This window comes from Perca flavescens, chromosome 20 (assembly GCF_004354835.1).
Source record: "Perca flavescens isolate YP-PL-M2 chromosome 20, PFLA_1.0, whole genome shotgun sequence".
In the NCBI taxonomy this organism is placed as follows: domain Eukaryota; kingdom Metazoa; phylum Chordata; class Actinopteri; order Perciformes; family Percidae; genus Perca; species Perca flavescens.
Window position 1 is genome coordinate 29,877,129 of NC_041350.1, and position 21,851 is coordinate 29,898,979.

Consider the following 21,851-nt stretch of genomic DNA (forward strand, 5'->3'; position numbering starts at 1 on the left):
AAATGGCAGTTGGGCCCTAACCCTCCACCTTGCCCCCCCTCTCTCCTCCTCAATAGCTACAGACACAGAAATGGCACATCCTAAGGAAAGCTCATTGTGGGACTGGCTCTAGTGGCTGTAATTCTGCACTAAGGCTGAATTTCGGGAAAGAGACTTCAGATACAGTATTAGGGGACCACTAAGGTCTATATAAAAGAGACTTCAGATACAGTATTAGGGGACCACTAAGGTCTATATAAAAGAGACTTCAGATACAGTATTAGGGGACCACTAAAGTCTATATAAAAGAGACTTCAGATACAGTATTAGGGGACCACTAAGGCCTATATAAAAGAGACTTCAGATACAGTATTAGGGGACCACTAAGGCCTATATAAAAGAGACTTCAGATACAGTATTAGGGGACCACTAAGGTCTATATAAAAGAGACTTCAGATACGGTATTAGGGGACCACTAAGGCCTATATAAAAGAGACTTCAGATACAGTATTAGAGGACCACTAAGGTCTATATAAAAGACACTTCAGATACAGTATTAGGGGACCACTAAGGCCTATATAAAAGCATCCAAAAACCACCATGTCATGGGACCTTTAAGACTTGGACTGAACTGCTCTTGAGATCTTGAGACCTGACTTACTGATAGGGTTGAACAATTTGGGGGAAAAATCAAATTGTGATTTATTTTTTTTTGCCAGATATTGCGATTACGATATTTGATATTCATTTTTTATGATAAATTTTTTTATTTATTTTATATTTTTTTAACACAACATATAGACAAACAAATACAATCGAACAAGAACCAAAACCCTCACCCACATCCCACACCCATCATTCTGCGGGGTTTTTCTTGATTGTTTTAATTGCACATTATCATTGTGGTGTATGAATCTGAGCTCTGTGGTTTGTTACTACTGTTTCGTCTTTTGTACTTTTTTTCCCCCTCTTTCTCTTTCTGGTGGATATCATAATGTATCTAGGCCTGTAACAATTATTACATAATAAAAAAATGTTTACATAATCGCGGTAATTAATTGCCACCATTAGTTAAAGTCTTAAGAGGTATGACTGTTGTAAATTGGTATATCAAATTGATTTGAGATATTTTAAGGTGTTTCCATTCATTTTCGCACTGAATCGCACAGCATTCAAGCAAACATTTGCAAAAAAAGTTTTGCTAGACAAAAGCAGTTGTTGTTGTTAATATTAGAAGCCAAGGAAGCTACGATGGGCCTTTGGCCGGGGATCTGATCCAGCTCATCAAAAAGGTGGAACTCGCCCTTTATTTTCCCTCCGGCACCGCTGCGAGACAACTCTCTTTTTTGAGACGTGTATCGTTGTTTGAGCGCCTTCCATTTACTCCGGAGGATGTCCCACAGCTTGCGTAACCTTTGTTGGTCATTTCCTTCGCAAGTTCCTGATAAATTATGGCATTTCTTAGATTTTTGCTATCTAAAATAGCCGTCATATTTTGCTCGTAAATTAAATTCAAAAAGTCTCGTCTCCTTGTTCGTCCACTTACATCTGTCTTTGTTGACACCTGTCGTTTGCAAAAAGAGCGGAAATACTGGGCGGAAATTAACTAAAACTTCTTCTTTGTTTTGTGGCGGGTTGCAACCATAAAATGACCGAAAACTTAACTCGCAATTCATTAATTTATTCTGCAAATAACGTTTCTCCGTGAACCATCACCTTATTGTGGTGGAGAAGTTTGTGTGTCTCTGTGAACCTGAGGGCTGTGTTGTCTGGAGCTTTGTGCTCCTGGTAGGGTCTCCCAAGGCAAAGTGGTCTCAGGTGAGGGGCCAGACAAAGAATGGTTCAAAAACCCTATGGAAAAACGAGGTAGAGATGGAGTGACCCTGCCCGGAGGAAGCCCGGGGCCCCCGTCTGGAGCCAGGACCAGACAGCGGGCTCGTCAGCGAGCGCCTGGTGGCCGGGTTTGCCACGGAGCCCGGCCGGGCACAGCCCGAACAAGCTACGTGGCTCCCATCTCTCCAGCCCATGGGCCCACCACCTGTGGGAGGAACCGCTGGGGTCGGGTGCGATGCCACATGGGTGGCAGTGAAGGTCAGGGGCCTCGACGGACCAGACCCGGGCAGCAGACGCTGGCTCTGGGGACGTGGAACGTCACCTCTCTGTGGGGGAAGGAGCCGGAACTGGTGCGGGAGGTGGAGCGCTACCGGTTAGATCTGGTGGGGCTTACCTCTACGCACAGTCCTGGTTCTGGAACCATACTCCTGGATAGGGGTTGGACTCTTTTCTTCTCCGGAGTTGCCCAGGGTGTGAGGCACCGGGCGGGTGTGGGGATACTTACAAGCCCCAGGCTGAGCGCCGCTGTGTTGGAGTTTACCCCGGTGGACGAGAGGGTCGCCTCCCTACGCCTGCGGGTTGTGGGGGGGAAAACTCTGACTGTTATTTGTGCATATGCACCAAACAGGAGTTCGGAGTATTCGGCCTTCTTGGAGACCTTGACTGGAGTCCTGCATGGGGCTCCAGTGGGGGACTCCATTGTTCTGCTGGGGGACTTCAACGCACACGTGGGCAATGATGGAGACACCTGGAGAGGCGTGATTGGGAGGAACGGCCTCGCTGATCTAAACCAGAGTGGTTGTTTGTTGTTGGACTTCTGTGCTAGTCATGGATTGTCTATAACGAACACCATGTTCGAACACAGGGATGCTCATAAGTGTACCTGGTACCAGAGCACCCTAGGCCGAAGGTCAATGATCAATTTTATAATCGTTTCATCTGATCTGAGGCCGTATGTTTTGGACACTCGGGTGAAGAGAGGGGCAGAGCTGTCAACCGATCACCATCTGGTGGTGAGTTGGGTCAGGGGGTGGGGGAAGACTCTGGACAGACCTGGTAAGCCCAAACGTGTAGTGCGGGTAAATTGGGAACGTCTGGAGGAGGCCCCTGTCCGACAGACTTTCAACTCACACCTCCGGCGGAGCTTTTCGTGCATCCCTGTGGAGGCTGGGGGCATTGAACCCGAGTGGACAATGTTCAAAGTTTCCATTGCTGAAGCTGCGGCGAGGAGCTGTGGTCTTAGGGTCCCACGAACACCGTGGTGGACACCGGTGGTCAGGGAAGCCGTCCGACTGAAGAAGGAGTCTTTCCGGGATATGTTATCCCGGAGGTCTCCGGAGGCAGTTGCAGGGTACCGAAGGGCCAGAAGGGCTGCAGCCTCTGCCGTGAAAGAGGCAAAGCAGCGGGTGTGGGAGAAGTTTGGAGAAGACATGGAGAAGGACTTTCGGTCGGCACCAAAGTGCTTCTGGAAAACTGTTCGCCACCTCAGGAGGGGGAAGCGGGGAACCATCCAAGCTGTGTACAGTAAGGATGGGACACTGTTGACCTCAACTGAGGAGGTAATAGGGCGGTGGAAGGAGCACTTTGAGGAACTCCTGAATCCAACTAATATGCCCTCTATGTTAGAGGCAGAGCTGGAGGATAACGGGGGATTGTCGTCGATTTCCCAGGCGGAAGTCACTGATGTAGTCAAACAACTCCACAGTGGCAAAGCCCCGGGGATTGATGAGATCCGTCCAGAAATGCTCAAGGCTCTGGGTGTGGAGGGGCTGTCCTGGTTGACACGCCTCTTCAACATTGCGTGGAAGTCTGGGACGGTGCCAAAGGAGTGGCAGACTGGGGTGGTGGTTCCCCTTTTTAAAAGGGGGGACAGAGGGTGTGTGCCAATTACAGGGGTATCACACTTCTCAGCCTCCCTGGTAAAGTCTACTCCAAGGTGCTGGAAAGGAGGGTTCGGCCGATAGTCGAACCTCGGGTTGAGGAGGAACAATGCGGATTCCGTCATGGTCGTGGAACAACGGACCAGCTCTTCACTCTCGCAAGAATCCTGGAGGGAGCCTGGGAGTATGCCCAACCGGTCTACATGTGTTTTGTGGATTTGGAGAAGGCGTATGACCGGGTCCCCCGGGAGATACTGTGGGAGGTGCTGCGGGAGTATGGGGTGAGGGGGTCTCTACTCAGGGCCATCCAATCTCTGTACAACCAAAGCGAGAGCTGTGTCCGGGTTCTCGGTAGTAAGTTGGACTCGTTTCAGGTGAGGGTTGGCCTCCGCCAGGGCTGCGCTTTGTCACCAATCCTGTTTGTAATATTTATGGACAGGATATCGAGGCGTAGTCGGGGTGGGGAGGGGTTGCAGTTTGGTGGGCTGGGGATCTCATCGCTGCTCTTTGCAGATGATGTGGTCCTGATGGCATCATCGGCCTGCGACCTTCAGCACTCACTGGATCGGTTCGCAACCGAGTGTGAAGCGGTTGGGATGAGGATCAGCACCTCTAAATCTGAGGCCATGGTTCTCAGCAGGAAACCGATGGAATGCCTTCTCCAGGTAGGGAATAAGTCCTTACCCCAAGTGAAGGAGTTCAAGTACCTTGGGGTTTTGTTCGCGAGTGAGGGGACAATGGAGCGGGAGATTGGTCGGAGAATCGGCGCAGCGGGTGCGGTATTGCATTCAATCTATCGCACCGTTGTGATGAAAAGAGAGCTGAGCCAGAAGGCAAAGCTCTCGATCTACCGGTCAGTTTTCGTTCCTACCCTCACCTATGGTCATGAAGGCTGGGTCATGACCGAAAGAACGAGATCCAGGGTACAAGCGGCCGAAATGGATTTCCTCAGGAGGGTGGCTGGCGTCTCCCTTAGAGATAGGGTGAGAAGCTCAGTCATCCGTGAGGAGCTCGGAGTAGAGCCGCTGCTCCTTTGCGTCGAAAGGAGCCAGTTGAGGTGGTTCGGGCATCTGGTAAGGATTCCCCCTGGGCGCCTCCCTAGGGAGGTGTTCCAGGCACGTCCAGCTGGCAGGAGGCCTCGGGGAAGACCCAGGACTAGGTGGAGGGATTATATCTCCAACCTGGCCTGGGAACGCCTCTGGATCCCCCAGTCGGAGCTGGCTGTTGCTCAGGAAAGGAAAGTTTGGGGTCCCCTGCTGGAGCTGCTCCCCCCGCGACCCGACACCGGATAAGCGGACGAAGATGGAAGATGGATGGAATAACGTTTCCATCAGAGTTTATTGCCTAAGCCGTATATCGATCAAGATAAAATCCGATGAGACCGAACGTATTTCCTTTGAGTCGATATTCATGAAATTCAATCGAATTTTACCGTTTCCATAAGGCATTTTTCATTTGATATCACTAAATTCAGATAAGAACGTGTGGATGGAAATGAAGCTAGTGATATAACTGAAATATGTACCCTGGAATTGATTAAAAACTTTAATTTGTTTGAAAAAGTAATAAATAAACAAATACATATTTTTTAAATTTGACTGAAAGAGACAACTATATTGTTAATCGCAATTATTTCAGAGACAATTGTACAGCTTAATTTGGAATTGTTACAGCTCTAAATGAATCCATCTTCTACTTGTTGTTAAAGTGAAAATTAATAAATAGATTGCAAAAAAAACTATTAAAGAAACAATATGTGACATTTTATGTAGGATACAAAAACTTTAAAGTGTGGTACTAAGAAAGTGAGACAAACTAAAATATATTTTGTATGACAGCCTGCTGACTGAAAAGTATTCTTGTGAAGTGTTTTGAACTTTTAGCTGCATTTTGTTGCACTTGTTACACGTACTACCTAAGTACCTAGCCAAACAGATGGTGCATACCTGTTGCTGTGGTTCTCTGTGGCCGGTGGTTCTCTCCTCTCCCTGCCTGTCCTGCAGCAGCTGCTGGAAGGAGAGCAGGTTGGCCTTCAGGAGCTCCAGTTTGGAAGAGAGCAGCTCCGTCGCTTCATCCTGCTGCTGGTCCAACACCGACAGGCTGGCAACCCCGCGCTCCATCTCCAGGAACATCTCCTATACAGTACACACGTCATTTTTAACCAGAACTCAAGTGCTGAGCAGGGAGCATATGTCACATAGTGATATAAGTAATTACATTTACTCAAGTACTGTCCATACTCCACTACATTCATCTGACAGCTTTACTTACCAGTTACTTTACAAATTAAGATTTTTGCACACACACGACCTACAAGTCCAGCTGAAATGACTGGACCATTATGATACTTACATACTTTTACTTATGTAACATTTGCAAAGCAGAACCTTTACTAGAGTACTTTTATCAGTGTGGTATTAGTACTTTTACTTAATTAAAGGATCTGAATACTTCCACCGTTAGATAGTGGCTTTTATTATCTCTGTGTGGTGTTGAGGTTGAAATGTGTCAGTGTGTAAATTAATCAGTTGTGAATACTGCAGCACAAAGGTTCATACAGTATATAATGTTAAACCTACATTGTGTAATTTGTTTTGTTTTGTAGTTGATTCTCAGCAAAAAAAACTTTGTTCTTTCACAAATATGTGCTCATTCATGTGTAATTACTTCCACCAACTAATCAAAGTATTCTCATAAGCGTAGAATCTGCCATTTAGAATCATTCAGAATACATAGGAGCGAGTCACTCGAATGACGGCTGCCATGTTGCACCTCCATCTTTAAAATACATTAGCCAAAGAGGGACATACCTCCGCCTTTCACACTTTTACACTCAGTGGCACCCCGCACCGTGACAAATGCCAGGGGGAGATTACTTGCCAGGGAAGCGAAAAAGAGAATTAAAATGACAACGCGACAGGCAAAGCTACAAAACCAAAGTTAATATTGGAGTGGCTAGAACAGCTGTGTGTAAACGATGGAGATACTAAGAGCTAATTTTTGCTTCAACCACCATAGCAGTTTGAATGGAAGGGGCTAGAAAGTAATATTCAGTTGGTTGTCATATAGAATTTCACCACTAGATGGGAGAAATTCTTACATAATGTAGTTTTAAAGTTACATCTGGCTCATAGATGAGGAAAGCGTCTCTGTGAAAGAAGGATCTTTTGTAAATTTGAATGGGAGACATGATCTCATCAGCTGCTGTTTGTGTGCTCACAAAGCTTCATTCAAATGTGATGTGTGCCTGTGGGATGTGTTTAACCTCTGAAACTTGAATGGAGGCTTGGGTTACTCTCTCTGGGTCAGCAGGGAGGAAAATACCTGCCAAAACTTTTAACGGAGACACAGTGGAGCCTGTGAGGGCATGACCTCACAGGCTCATTATTTTGAGTTTTCAGTCAATAGAGTCATGACTCTACTGACAAAAATACGATATCAAACAATTCCCTACGGACAGGTACAAGCTATTGTTGCCCGGGCAACTGCCGTTTGCCCTGATTTGCTTAGCCGCCGGTGAAAGAGCCTAAATAAACTTTTCTTTCTTTCTTTCTTTCTTTCTTTCTTTTTGCTGTTGTGGCTGCATCAATATGATAATACGACAATCGTTACCAAATTTACCAAATTTAAATCAAATTAAATCGCTATATCATCCAATCTTGCCCTCAGCGATGCCCACTGTCCCCACTCACGTGACTTTGTTTTCTCACACATGGAGCACCACATATGCATATGAAAGAGGGAAAGCCAAGCCCTTCTGCCTTCACGGAAGTTTTTAAAGTTATGGAGATTATGAAAAATGCCTTTGGTTAATAGTAACCAAAAAATCCACTTGAGCTTTAAATAAAGTGCAGCCTCAGCTTGTAATGTTTGCATCACGTTGCGCAGCATTGCCTTTGCTATTGTAACGTAAAATGCTACGTTATCAACCAACGCTAATGATAGGAGCAGGGTAACGTAGCAACGTTACGTCCGTTACATTAGTTTGCATTCTGTAGAGAAGAGAGAGGCTCAGGGATGGGATGGTTATTTACGGTCAATATGTTACGTGAGTTTTCAAACAACAATCAGATGTGACGTTAGTGAAAGGGAAAGTCGCCTTATTTTGTTATGAAATGATAAATTAACAATTTGGTTAGCATTGGCTTGCGTTTGGTGTTTTAAAACTTTCTTATGGAAGCGATAGAGGCAGTGATGTTACCGTTTACTGTATGGGACTCTCACACACCTCCACAAAACACAGCGCGATGTGGGGTTGCGTTTTCTCCAAACGTTTTTTCTGCTATTTACTCGCAGGCGATAGCAAACCTAGACTTTTCTAACCCTAAAAAACGGCTCTCACTAACTTTCAAGGTTGTAAACTTATTTCCATTCGGCAGTAGGTGTCGTTCTTCAAGTCGTTTGTCATCACCAAAATACTTTTCTGTGTGCGTGCGTGCGTGCGTCTTCTGCTTTTACCCTTTGATAAGTGCCAGCTTGTTTTCCGTTGGAACAATTCGATTATAGATTTGAATGAAAACTAAATTTGAATGTTAAATTGCTATCTGTTTCTGATTGGCAACGGTTAGTGTTTGTAATAATAATAATAATAATAATAATAATAATAATACATTTTATTTAAAGCGCATTTCATGACACCCAACGTTACTTCACAAACAAAAAAGGACATTCAAATTATAGTCATCTTATAAAGGTGCTGAGGTTCACACCATGCAGCAGGCCTTTTGATAATACCCAATTATAGTTTGAATGTTATCTAGTCTTGGCTAGATTGGCTGCTGTTATTTAATTTGAATGTCAAATGGTTGGATTTTTAAAAAAAACCTGTAAATATATAATTTCTATTCACATGGCTTTTTTGATACCTGGGAAACTAATACATGTGTTGTTTTGTCATTCAATTAGATTTTTTGATTATTTTTGATAACAATAGTAACAACAATAATAGGCCTATATTAGGGCATAATCATTAATATTCGGGGCAATTAACATACATAATATTTGATGGGGGGGGCGTTAGGGACCTGGATAATGGGTAGGGGTGCGCTGGCACAAAAAAGGTTGAGAACCACTGGGATATAGCATGTTCCCTTTTTTTCAGCCCGATTAAGTGTCCTCAAAAATATAGATTGTAGACTGAGTAGCCAGCATTCATCATTCCTTACAGTCTGGCTAGGTGTCCCTCCAATGGTTGGTTTCAAAACTTATACTGCGTCCTCCAGTGGCCCAAATACCGTTAGTCCACAGGTGCTGAGTCCTCCAGTCGCGGCCCCCGGCATCAAATCAAATTCCCACAGTCGCTCTCCGGTTCCTTGCGGTGCGAGATGGTCCGCGTGTCTTCTTCTTCTAATTCCAGCCAGAAAACACCGGGCTTCACAGCTGCAGCGAAGGCGAACTCTCTCCCCCCGCGGGTCGTTCCCAGGGCAGCGCGGCAGATGAACAAGTCAGAGTTGCGTCCAGCGTGCAGTGCCAGCCCGTGTTGCATCCCTTCAGGCAGCCGAAGCCGCTGGATCTTGAGTGTGACGCAGCCAGATCGGTCCGGCTCACATACCATGCCTTCCTGCTTCTCAGGTTCTGCCCCGATGTGTTGCTGTGAGGCATTCATTTCGGCAAGCACTTCCTTCACTGCGCTGCAGATCACTGATTTAAAGGAACACGCCGACTTATTGGGATCGTCAGATACATACTGGTGTAACATAGTTGAATGGGTTCAGGTTAAATTCTACTAAATTGGCACAACTACTCCACCTACTGTTAAAAGCCGTACCTGCTTTGAGTAATTGTAGCGCAGCATTATGGGAAATTCCTCACAGCAACTGAGGATTTCCAACGAGGTAACATGTCTGTGAATGCTTGTGGACAATATAGCGTTAACTACTTGAAAAGCACTTAAAAGTTGACCCAGTTCGTTTGGTTAGATATAATAACTGTCAGAAGTTAATTTGGCAATGGTTGTATTTAGTTACCAGCCGTTTTATTCATGTTTACCCACTCGAAAAATATTTTCTGCATGCTAACTAGCACCTACATGTGCCGTCTTTCCAGACAGAGCATGCTAGCGGTTGTCTCACACACTGTTGTCAACCATTGTAAATGCAGATATGTTGCAGTATGTTGTATGCTGCTGTAGTCAGTGGTGAAATGTTTTGTACTGAGATATTTACTGTTGTTTTATACTGTTGGAAAAGTCCAGCACATAATTATTATTGTTAACTGTTAAAAATACTGAAAAGGATATAAAAAAGATAACAGTCCATGAAGAAGCCATATTATAATGTTGTTTATATATTGACTCTTTGTTAATTTGCAAGAGAACACCTTACATTTTGTTTATTTATTTCAAACACATTTATTATTCGAGTATAGTGCTTTGCTAAAGTAAGTGTCAAAGTTTTGTACAGAGAAAATTAGGTTGTAGAGATGGGAAATTCCTCACAGGAACATAGGATTTCCAATGAGACAGAGCATGCTGGTTATTGTCCTTTGAGATGAGCATTCACACACTGTTGTCTTCCATTGTAAATGCAGGCAGAGGCGGAATAAACTGGCTATTACCAACTCGACTGGCTCTGAGTGATATAGGAGACATCTCACATAGGTCACACTGGGAACTGGGAACTATATGCTCAGAAAGGCTTGCTGCAAAGCAAATCACTCCGCCCAAGTAGCAGAAGTACCTGAGCTTCGCCTTCTGTTCCCAGTTTGTTTACAGTTAGAAGATGGCTGTGTCTCATGTTACGTTGTTCTTTGTACACGCTGTGACTCTACAAATCACAACATGTAAATAGGAGCATGTTGGCGTTATTTTGTCACTTATTTGGAGCAGTAGGCTAGTTGGAACCAGTTACCTGCAGGTTCTGTGCTAGGCTAAGCTACCGGTGGAACTGTCAAACAGCATTACAACACGCACGGACACGAGAAGGTTATGTATTGACTTGTCTTACTCTAGGGGTTACGGTGAATAAGCTAAAGTCCCAATAAGTCGGCATGTTCCTTTAAGTACACTTAGCTGCTTCTCCAAGACCCGGTCGATTAATTCCTCCATATTAGAGAACGTGTTCACATTATCCACCACTCCATTAGCTAGTGAATTTCTCCAAACGAGCAGACAGCCCAGGCGACAACGAGACCCGCTCTTTCGTGCCTGCAGGCGTTTCACCGAGTCACCGTGACAACAGACAAAACGATTTGGCGTCAAAGAAAAAGTAATAGACCTCGTTATTTAATGAAATATGGAGGCGAGTGTAGCTCAGTTTCTTGCAAGCATAGCGGCCACGTGCTTCTCTCCAGGTTAGTTGATTTCTGAGCTCTTTGCCGGTTTGGCCCCCACCTCTGCAGCCACACCACACCCTCAGTGCAAATACCAGCAGCTGGCATTTAGTGTTTGTTACCCTTTGAATTTCACATGCCATTTGTTTTCAGGGTTGACATTTTCACAGTAAACACAGTGAGACTTGGTGATATCCAACTAGCATTACTGTACAATATATCAAAGGGCTTACAAAGAGTGACACGGTCGCACTGGATTCTAAAACCTAGTAAAAATGTTTGAATAAGACCTCTTTGAGTTAATGTTTAGAGAGACGGTTGTTCTTTCACTTTCTCCAGCAGTCCTGCTTTGAATGGACCGTGTTCCATTTACGAGCAGACTTAAGCCAACGTCAGAGCAATAAAATCAGAACAGGTGACAGTTAATGAACTCCGCTCACTGAGAAGTTGTTATCCAGGAATGTTGATAGTGCAATGTTCGCCCCTCTGAGCAATAAGTATGCGCCAATATATTAATATGACACTTTTCCGTTTACAGCCGGAAGTGTCGGCCCTAATATGCTATCAGCAGTCAGATGGTGAAAACAAACAGACCATTGACCTATGAGTCAAACCTATAACATCCAGCTGCTGGAGGAAGCTGACACAAACACACACAAACACACACACACACACACACACACACACACACACACACACACCTTTAACTGACTTAACTTTGCCTCCTCCACGTACAGAGCCGGATGTGTGTTAAGATCTTACATCATATGTGATCATCAAAAAGTTGATTTATTTCAGTAATTCCATTCAAGAAGTGGAACTTGTATAATGTATACATTCATTCCACACAGACTGATATATTTCAAGTGTTTATTTCTTTTAATTTTGATGATTATAACTGACAACTAATGAAAACCCTAAATTCAGTATCTCAGAAAATTTGAATATTGTGAAAAGGTTCAATATTGAAGACACCTGGTGCCACATTCTAGTCAGCTAATTATCTCAAAACACCTGCAAAGGCCTTTAAATGGTCTCTCAGTCTAGTTCTGTACGCTACACAATCATGGGGAAGACTGCTGACTTGACAGCTGTCCAAAAGACGACCATTGGCACCTTGCACAAGGAGGGCAAGACACAAAAGGTCATTGCTAAAGAGGCTAGCTGTTCACAGAGCTCTGTGTCCAAGCACATTAATAGAGAGGCGAAGGCAAGGAAAAGATGTGGTAGAAAAAAGTATACAAGCAATAGGGATAACCGCACCCTGGAGAGGATTGTGAAACAAAACCCATTCAAAAATGTGGGGGAGATTCACAAAGAGTGGACTGCAGCTGGAGTCAGTGCTTCAAGAACCACCACGCACAGACGTATTGCAAGACATGGGTTTCAGCTGTCGCATTCCTTGTGTCAAGCCACTCTTGAACAAGACACAGCGTCAGAAGCGTCTCGCCTTGGCTAAAGACAAAAAGGACTGGACTGCTACTGAGTGGTCCGAAATTATGTTCTCTGATGAAAGTAAATTTCGCATTTCCTTTGGAAATCAAGGTCCCAGAGTCTGGAGGAAGAGAGGAGAGGCACAGAATCCACGTTGCTTGAAGTCCAGTGTAAAGTTTCCACAATCAGTGATGGTTTGGGGTGCCATGTCATCTGCTGGTGTTGGTCCACTGTGTTTTCTGAGGTCCAAGATCAACGCAGCACTTCATGCTTCCTGCTGCTGACCAACTTTATGGAGATGCAGATTTCATTTTCCAACAGGACTTGGCACCTGCCCACAGTGCCAAAGCTACCAGTACCTGGTTTAAGGACCATGTTATCCCTGTTCTTAATTGGCCGGCAAACTCGCCTGACCTTAACCCTATAGAAAATCTATGGGGTATTGTGAAGAGGAAGATGCGATACGCCAGACCCAACAATGCAGAAGAGCTGAAGGCCACTATCAGAGCAACCTGGGTTCTCATAACACCTGAGCAGTGCAGCAGACTGATCGACTCCATGCCACACCGCATTGCTGCAGTAATTCAGGCAAAAGGAGCCCCAACTAAGTTTTGAATGCTGTACATGCTCATACTTTTCATGTTCATACGTTTCAGTTGGCCAACATTTCTAAAAATCCTTTTTTTGTATTGGTCTTAAGTAATATTCTAATTTTTGGAGATACTGAATTTGGGATTTTCATTAGTTGTCAGTTATAATCCTAACAATTAAAAGAAATAACATTTGAAATATACCAGTCTCTGTGTAATGAATGAATATAATATACAAGTTTCACTTTTTGAATGCAATTACTGAAATAAATCAACTTGTTAATGATATTCTAATTATATGACCAGCACCTGTACACTTCCTTAGTATTTGGTAGAATTGCCCTGAAACTGTTTCACTTGGGCCAAACATTTTGGGTATCCTTTCACAAGCTTTCTACAATAGTTTGCTGGAATTTTGGCCCACTCCTCTTGACAGAACTGGTGTAACTGGGTCAGGTTTGTAGGCCTTCTTGCTCGCACTCGCCTTTTCAGTGCCGCCCACAAATTTTCTATGGGATTGAGATCAGGGCTTTGTGATGGCCACTCCAATACCTTGACTTTGTTGTCCTTAAGCCACTTTGTAACTAATTTGGAGGTACTGTATGCTTGGGGTCATTGTCCATTTGGAAGACCCATTTGCGCCCAAGCTTTAACTTCCTGGCTGATGTCTTCAGATGTTGCTTCAATATATCCACAACATTTTCTTTTCTCATGATGCCATCTATTTTATGAAGTGCACCAGTCCCTTCTGCAGCAAAGCAGCCCCACAACATTATACTACACCCCCATACTTCACAGTTGGGATGGTGTTCTGAGGCTTCAAAGCTTCGCCCTTTTTCCTCCAAATATACCGTTAATCATTATGGCCGAACAGTTCAATTTTTGTTTTGTCAGACCACAAGACATGTCTCCAGAAATTAAGATTTTTGTCCCCATTGTGCAGTTGCAAACTGTAGTCTGGCTTTTTTATGGTGGTTTTGAAGTAATGGCTTTCTTCTCCCAGAGTAACCTTTTAGCTCATGGTGGTACAGGACTCGTTTTACTGTGGATAATGACACTGTCTTACCAGTTTCAGCTAGCATCTTCACAAGGTCTTTTGCTGTTGTCCTGGGATTGATTCGCACATTTCATACCAAAAAACGTTCCTCTCTGGGACTCAGAATCCGTCTCCTTCCAGAGCGGTATGATGGTTGTATGTTTTTTATACTTGTATACGTATTATTGTCTGAACAGATGAACATGGGACCTTCAGGCATCTGGAAATTGCACCTAGGGATGAGCCACACTTGTGGAAGTCCACAATTCTTTTCCTGATGTCTTAGTTGATTTCTCTTGATTTTCCCATGATGTCAAAGAAAGAGGCTCTGTGTTTGAGGTGTGCCTTTATATGCATCCACAGGTGTGCCACCAATTAACTCAAATGGAATCAATTAACCTATCAGAAGCTTCTTAAACTCAGAATGGAATCATCTGGAGTTTTCTTTTTGTTTAAAGACACAATAAACTTAGTGTATGTATACTTCTGACTTTGATGATAGTGATAAAAAAATACATAAAAATTATCCCTGGCTTGATTCTGATATTTAACAAATGCAAAAAATATGTTAATATTTATTGATCCAAAACAGAAAAAGTTTACTCGGATTTAATATGTATGACAGTAACGAAATAAAAGTTTTGGTAAGTGTAATGTAAATATCTGGTTTCAACTGTATGTACATCGATTAGTGTTACAGAGACTTTTTCCTATGCCTGTATTTGAATGTGTGGTTATAACTGGCTTCATATTGAAACATTTATTTTAATGTTGTTGAAACAACAGCTATAATATGTAACCTAGATATCTGAAAAACTTAACTTTTCTGCATCATTTACCCTAGTTTAAACATACAATATGTAACTTTCTGCCGCTAGGGGTCTTTCAACCAAAATAATGGATTGTAAAAACAGACGTTTGATGACGTTGGGAAGTTGCGTGGAATTATGGGAGTTTTTATTGCTAAACACTATCGTCGATTAGAATGCATCTGTTCACGGATGAGTTTACCCATTCAAGTTTATTCACATTACGTTTACATGTCATGCTAATAAAATAGCTGCAGTTTCCCCAACATAATTACGTTTTTCTTGATTAGGGTGAACTGATTTCCCAGAACTAAAACCGGGACACTTTGCGCGTGACCGTAGTGCTCGTGCACGCACACGCTTTTTATCGTGAACATGTGCTAGCCCAGGTCAGACATAGACACAGACAGATTTGACACAATTTTGCCAACAACACACGTAGGCCTACTGCTCACAACATAATGGGGTATCTCAGTTAATATTCATGAATTTTCTTGGTATGTAGCCTACATATCTAAGAAATAATATTAAAAGACATTGCTTGAATTTCGTGGGGGACCAACTTTATTTTTCAGAATTAAAGCATTCTTTTGGAAAATGCACCCACTGAACTTGTGAAAAGGTATTTTTCATTGCATGGCACTAAAAGAATTATTTGGAACTGCTGCCACAGGCTTGAACTAAAGTTATGGTAACACTTTACAGGAAGGGTACATGAATTAATGCATGAATGAATTCATGATTTGTTCATTACTTTATTCCTTTATATCTTATGAATCATCAGGAATTGACAAGAGTTCAATAACCTGTTTTGCCTTACATCACTTTGATTATTTGGAATGGTTTTGTATAGGGGTGCAACAGATCACAAAACTCACAGTTGAATTGGGAATCACGGTTATGAGTCACAAATCGGATACATTTTTGCATCAGCACAAAAAAATAAAATTTTATTTAAAAAAATTATAAAAAATGTGATAACTGGACAAAAACAGATGAGAAAAGGGTATTTTACAATAACTATGAATGCACCACAAGTTTTATTTAAAGGAACACGCCGACTTATTGGGAATTTAGCTTATTCACTGTAACTCCCAGAGTAAGTGGATACATACCCTTCTCATCTCCGTGAGTGCTGTAACGCTGTCTGACGGTTCCAGCATTAGCTTAGCCCAGCACAGATCCTGCAGGTAACTGGTTCCAACTAGCCTACTGCTCCGAATTGTGACAAAAGTGACAAAATAACTCCAACATGTTCCTATTTACATGTTGTGATTTGTATAGTCACAGCGTGTACAAAAAACAATGTAACATGAGACACAGCCATCTTCTAACAGTAAACAAACCGGGAACTATATTCTCAGACAGGCTTGCTGCGAGTATATCACTCCGCCCAAGTACTATATTCTTCCGCCCGAGAATATAGTTTCCGGTTTGTTTACAGTTAGAAGACGGCTGTGTCTCATGTTACGTTGTTTTTTGTACACACTGTGACTCTACAAATCACAACATGTAAATAGGAACATGTTGGTGTTATTTTGTCACTTATTCGGAGCAGTAGGATTACTGGAACCATTCACCTGCATGTTCTGTGCTGGCCTGATGCTGCTGGAGCCGTCAGACAGCATTACAGCACGCACGGAGATGAGAAGGGTATGTATGGACTTGTTTAACTCTGGGGGTTACGGTGAATAAGCTAAATTCCCAATAAGTCAGCGTGTTCCTTTAAGTAAACAACCTTTATTCACATCTGTGTTTTTTTTCCGACAACAGCAGTGACCAAGTGCTAGCTAGTTTGTGTCTTTTAGCTCATAGCTTTAGCGGCAGACTGTACGTCTTGCTGTTGGAATCCTCTACAATACAGTCACACTTTTACACCGTTTAGCTGTCAGCATTTTAACTGTTTAACCGGAACAATTTCATAGTGGTTGCTGTAAACCGGGACATTTTAGCGTCCCGACAGGCTTTTGTCGGGACTCGGGACAAGCAACTTAAAATTGGGACTGTCCCAGATTCAATCTGTATTGGTAGCTAATTGACCAGTTAGCTAGTGAGCCAGCAAGCTAACATTAGCGGCTAACATTAGCAGGTTTTAAAACCACTCTATCACAGTATGTATGTGTCTTTTATCAACTCCTACATTAGGCCAATACAGTGGGATCAGGGGAGAACTTGCTTGGACGTGTGTTCTGCGTGCCAATAATCAACGTCCACAATTTGTCTGCATTTCGGTGCTGTGACCCATTTATTTACGGTAACGGCCTGCTTACTGTCGCACAAGCATACAGTCCATTTCATTTCATTTCTGGTTTAGTTCCATCCATTTTCCTTGTCAAACAATTTAAACACTGACAAGACTGACACGACAAACACGGTGAAAAGCTGTCTGCTTTCCCTGTTTTCCACACACCTGTGTACCTGTGGCTGATTACCTTTATGCCTTCCCAAAGGCAATGCTACACCCAGTGCTCAAACATAAAACTGCACATTGACATAACCAACATGGTAGCCTATTTAAGACAAAGTCGTGTAATGGCTCCAACACAGTATATTTCACATGCCAATGTAACCTTTTTGGGTTGTAACGCTAGCTTTTTACTCAACGAGGCTGAGAGACGGGTGAGGATTGCAGTGGGAATCTCCAGGATGGCTACAATGTTCGATTGCCGTTGTCAGTAGGGTTGGGTACCGAAACCCAGTCGCCCTCTGACATGCACTACAATCACAGCTGATAGACGGCTTTTTGCACACGTAAAAGCATATTGACCATTCACTGCACGTGATCGCTAGTAAACATATTACACTTGCTCTGCTAGTCTATTGTTCAGGACAAGACCGTGTAGCCTGGTCGTGGGGGAGGCAGGACGGCCTCCCCAAATTGTCTGTCCTTTCAAACTCCTACCTGTGTGTGTACAGACCTCTTGGACACAGTCTGAGAGAGTTTTCTCTTGTGCAGGACCTGCCATAAGTCAGGAGAGGTGTAATATCTTGCCAGAGAAGGCAAATATGGTCATTTTTCTGCAAAATAACTGCTAAAGTTTGAAGCTGGTTGGCATACCAACTCAACAACATTTATTTTGATGTTACTTGTTAATAGTGTAACTGCTATTTGTTAAATTATTGTAGTTATGTGTTAGGTGACTTAGGTTTACTTATTATATATTTAAGTACTTTAAAACGTTAATATATTGTTCAATTTAAATAATTTTCAATTTTAAAAAACTCCATAAAAAAAGCCTTTCTTTAATGTCATTTTTCAATTTTTCAAGAATCGGTTTAGGACTCGTCAAGGAATCGGAATCGTTTTAATAGTACCGGTTCGGCATCGGAATCATAAAAATCCAAACAGTACCCAACCCTAGTTGTCCGCAGCAGGAGAACTGGGTCTGATATTCTCTGTTTCCCGATGCTTCATTAAACTGCTGTTAACGTCGTAAGCACCAAGCACCGGCTGGGGCTAATGGGAACTAGCAATTGCTATATGTCCCGGCTGTGTTGTCAGCTATCATCCCGAATGAAGTCTCTTTGTGCCGGGGGAGTGAGGCAGGCAGACCGGAGTGTGCTAACTGGCTAAATTAACATTAGATTAATCGTCTATCTATATAGGTTAACGTTACTAGTGAACTTATTCGTGGGTTAGCGCAGTGCTGCTTTTATCCATGGTCAAAACAATCATACTACTAATAACTTTATGAGCGTGTTGAACGAGCATTAGCTAGCATTAACGTTAGCTAGTTGTCAACCAGCACATACATTGTAGTAACATTAAAGCTCCTGTAGGTAAGATTGTGAAGAGCCAGGACTTTGCTAACAAATTTGAACATTGACAACTTCTCAGTCCCTCCCCCCTTTCTGCTGCAGCCCAAACCGTCTCCTAAGCCCCTCCCACTCAAGGGAGTTTGACAGAACTGCCAGCATGTCAGACAGACAACATTTTCAATAACTAAACACTAACACAATGTTAACTTTACTCACCAACAGTAAAACGATGCTAACTAGCAGGCTAGTGTTAGCCATTTCAGCATCATATCTGACCGACGACTGTGCAAACGTTACTATCATCCTCACCAACGTAGCTTTGTGGACTTTTGACTACTAATAACCATGTGAAAGATAAATCATTCATGGTAATTATGTTACCTGTCGAAAAGAAATGTGGCTACGTCTGCATCGTTCTTCAGATCTTTAAAATCCCAGAGCTCACGCCACCTCTGAAAAGCAACTCCAATATTCACCAGAGTTTTGGGAAACCTTTCTGCAGCTCGTGCGCGGGGAAGGGGGAGGGGAGAACGCTATATATGCGTGTACGTGCCTGAGCACTGATTGACAGGCAGATAGACACCCCCTGTGGCCCTGATTGGAGAAAATCAACCGGGAGCGGTGGAATTTTGCCAATCGCAGTACAGGCTGTAGGTGGTGCCAGAGGAGCTGGATTTTTTTTATATTACATAATTCATGTAGTTCTACTGGAACATAGGGTCAGTTTCAGCAAATGTGACAGAAAGTTAGTTTTATAAGACTTACCTACTGCATCTTTAAGCTGGAGTAATATTGATATGTATCAATAAATTGTATGCTGTTACTGTAATTAATCACAAAATTATGCCTTTTGGCAGAAAAAGCAGTGTTACCAGTATTTTTTTCTGTGACATTGTATGATTTACAATTACTCTCGAATGTAGCATCTGGGTGCCCATGTTTTGACAGAAGTTACGAGTAAGTAGATGGTGAAACCGTGCGTTCATGGACATCGGAAAAACATTTTTCCGAGTGAAAACGTACAGTGGCCCCGAGAGGCCACAGCACGCAACAATAAGACAACACATGCAAATAAACCACAGAACGCACTAATTAGACAACACATGCAAATAAACCACAGCACGCACTAATAAGACAACACATGCAAATAAACCACAGAATGCACTAATAAGACAACACATGCAAATAAACCACAGCAGGCACTAATAAGACAACACATGCAAATAAACGACAGCACGCAACAAAAGACAAAACATCAAAATAAACCACAACACGCAACAATAAGACAACACATGAAAGTAAACCACAGCACGCAACAATAAGACAACACATGCAAATAAACCACAGCACGCACTAATAATAAGACAAAACATCCAAATAAACCACAACACGCAACAATAAGACAACACATGCAAATAGCCCACACCACAACGGAAGTGTTTCCAGGGGACACTTTTAAGTGATGCACACGTGCCTCAACCATTGTTGTCTTATTGTTGCGTGCTGTGGCCTCCTAGGGCCACCATAAAAACGTCACCATTCACGTAACTATCTGTGGGAATCAGAGGTGGGAAACTCGGGCTGAATTTTGCTAACCGAGTTTCCCAGTTGGTGACGCGTTGTTGACAACTGACGTTTGATGTAGGCAACTTTGGGTCACTGAACATATTTCAATGACAATAAACTGTTAATTGGACAAACGCCTCTGCCAAGAAACATACACAGACATAACATGTTTCAAATTATTCATAAATAGGCCTATGTATAAAAATTTTAAAAAACATTATCCGTGTCTTTTCCCGTTGGTTGTCCTGCAGATAACACAAACAAACACCCGGCGATGTGCTGTTTGGATGCTCGCATAAGAAAACAGCAGCAAATCTTTTTTTATTGTGGCCTACATGTTATCATACACATGATGCTCTAGGCTATGACCAGCCGTTGGTGGCAGTCATGCAACAAGTTGTTATGCCAAACGCCAATATAACAGAAGAAGAAGAACACGCCATGTGAACGCTGCCAGTCGGAAAAACAACGTAACCACGGGAGCATTCCCTGTTATTCCGGGCGACTAAATGAAACGTCTGAAAATAACAGATTTCTCTGGGTTTGCCATTTGATGGAAACATTTGGGATAGTGTAACTACACAACTCAAAAAAATATATAACATAGGTATTTTAATGCAGAAAAGTTACATATTATACCTTTAATCACAGTGCAGATATCTAGACATCTTGTGATCTGAGAGTCCCGGGGATGCACTGGTTCCTGTCCTAGGCGGGGCTTACCTGGCAGGTGAGGAGTTGCTGCTCAACGCTGTCCTGCATGGTGGAAGCCGCCGCTCCGCCAGCTACCAGGCTCCTCTGGGCTTTCTGCAGCCACAGCTCTAGCTGACCCAACGTCTCCAGGGACACATGGGGGACACCCTCACAGGGGGAGGGCCCAGGCTGGGGCTCCTCTGGGGCCTGGGACACAAACACAACACACCCAGCTGAACCTCTGTGCTCCATGGTCACTTTTAAGTTGACTCTACCTTAACAGGTTGTAGCTCTAATACTGATCATAAAAATATCCCTGTGACCTGTAATTCTACTTCTCACACTACCACCTACAGTCTCTTTCCCCTGCCTGGTTATATCTCTAACTCTCTCTCTGTCTCTGTTGACACCTTTTCCTAGCTAGCTCTTACATTTCTCTTCTCTTTCTTTCTCTTTTCTTTCCCTCTCTGCTCCACCCACTTGTGGCAGAAACCACTTCCTGGAGTGCTGGTAGGGCTCCAGTGACAGCGACTCGTTTCAGGAAGAGCAAGAGAGAAAATGACAGTAAGACTCAGGCTACAGGGGTGGAGCTGAGACAGAGGGCCAGGTGAGCAGAGTAAGCAGTAAACATAAGAATACAAACACTTCCCTACCTCCTCCTCTAACCGTATGTAGCTGTCAATCATCTGAGCTTTTATTCTATCAGAACTTCCATCTACAGGTTTTACTGTTCTTTTCTTTGAACTTTTTTGACCCCTGCTTCCTTTTCTGAATGAATTATGAGCATTTTGCACATTGCAAGTTCAAATTCACAATGTCTCAAATGACTGATTTTCTTTCATGACTTCATGGCTCTGTGAACACAGTTGCCAGGGAACTACCGAGGATTTGACACAAGGTGAACACCAAGAGTCAACAAAGCTGCTTTGAATGTCAGGATTAATCACGCGGCTCAAACATTCACCAGACTTTGATGTCACTGAAGTCTAATGTGAATGTACAG

The 21,851-nt window shown here is 43.2% G+C and overlaps 1 protein-coding gene across 2 annotated transcripts in view; it reads right to left on the reverse strand.

Annotated features, from left to right (window-relative positions):
• Positions 1-21,047, reverse strand: part of LOC114546348 (nesprin-2) — a 152,551-nt gene extending 131,504 nt beyond the window's left edge. For both annotated transcript variants that reach the window (XM_028565063.1, XM_028565062.1), the window contains exons 1-2: positions 20,879-21,047; positions 5,639-5,827 (exon numbers count right to left, since the gene is read on the reverse strand). In XM_028565063.1, the coding sequence (XP_028420864.1) occupies positions 5,639-5,827; positions 20,879-20,917 (228 nt within the window). In that variant the 5' untranslated portion in view covers positions 20,918-21,047. The remainder of the gene's footprint in view (positions 1-5,638; positions 5,828-20,878) is intronic.
• Positions 21,048-21,851: the final 804 nt, after the last annotated feature.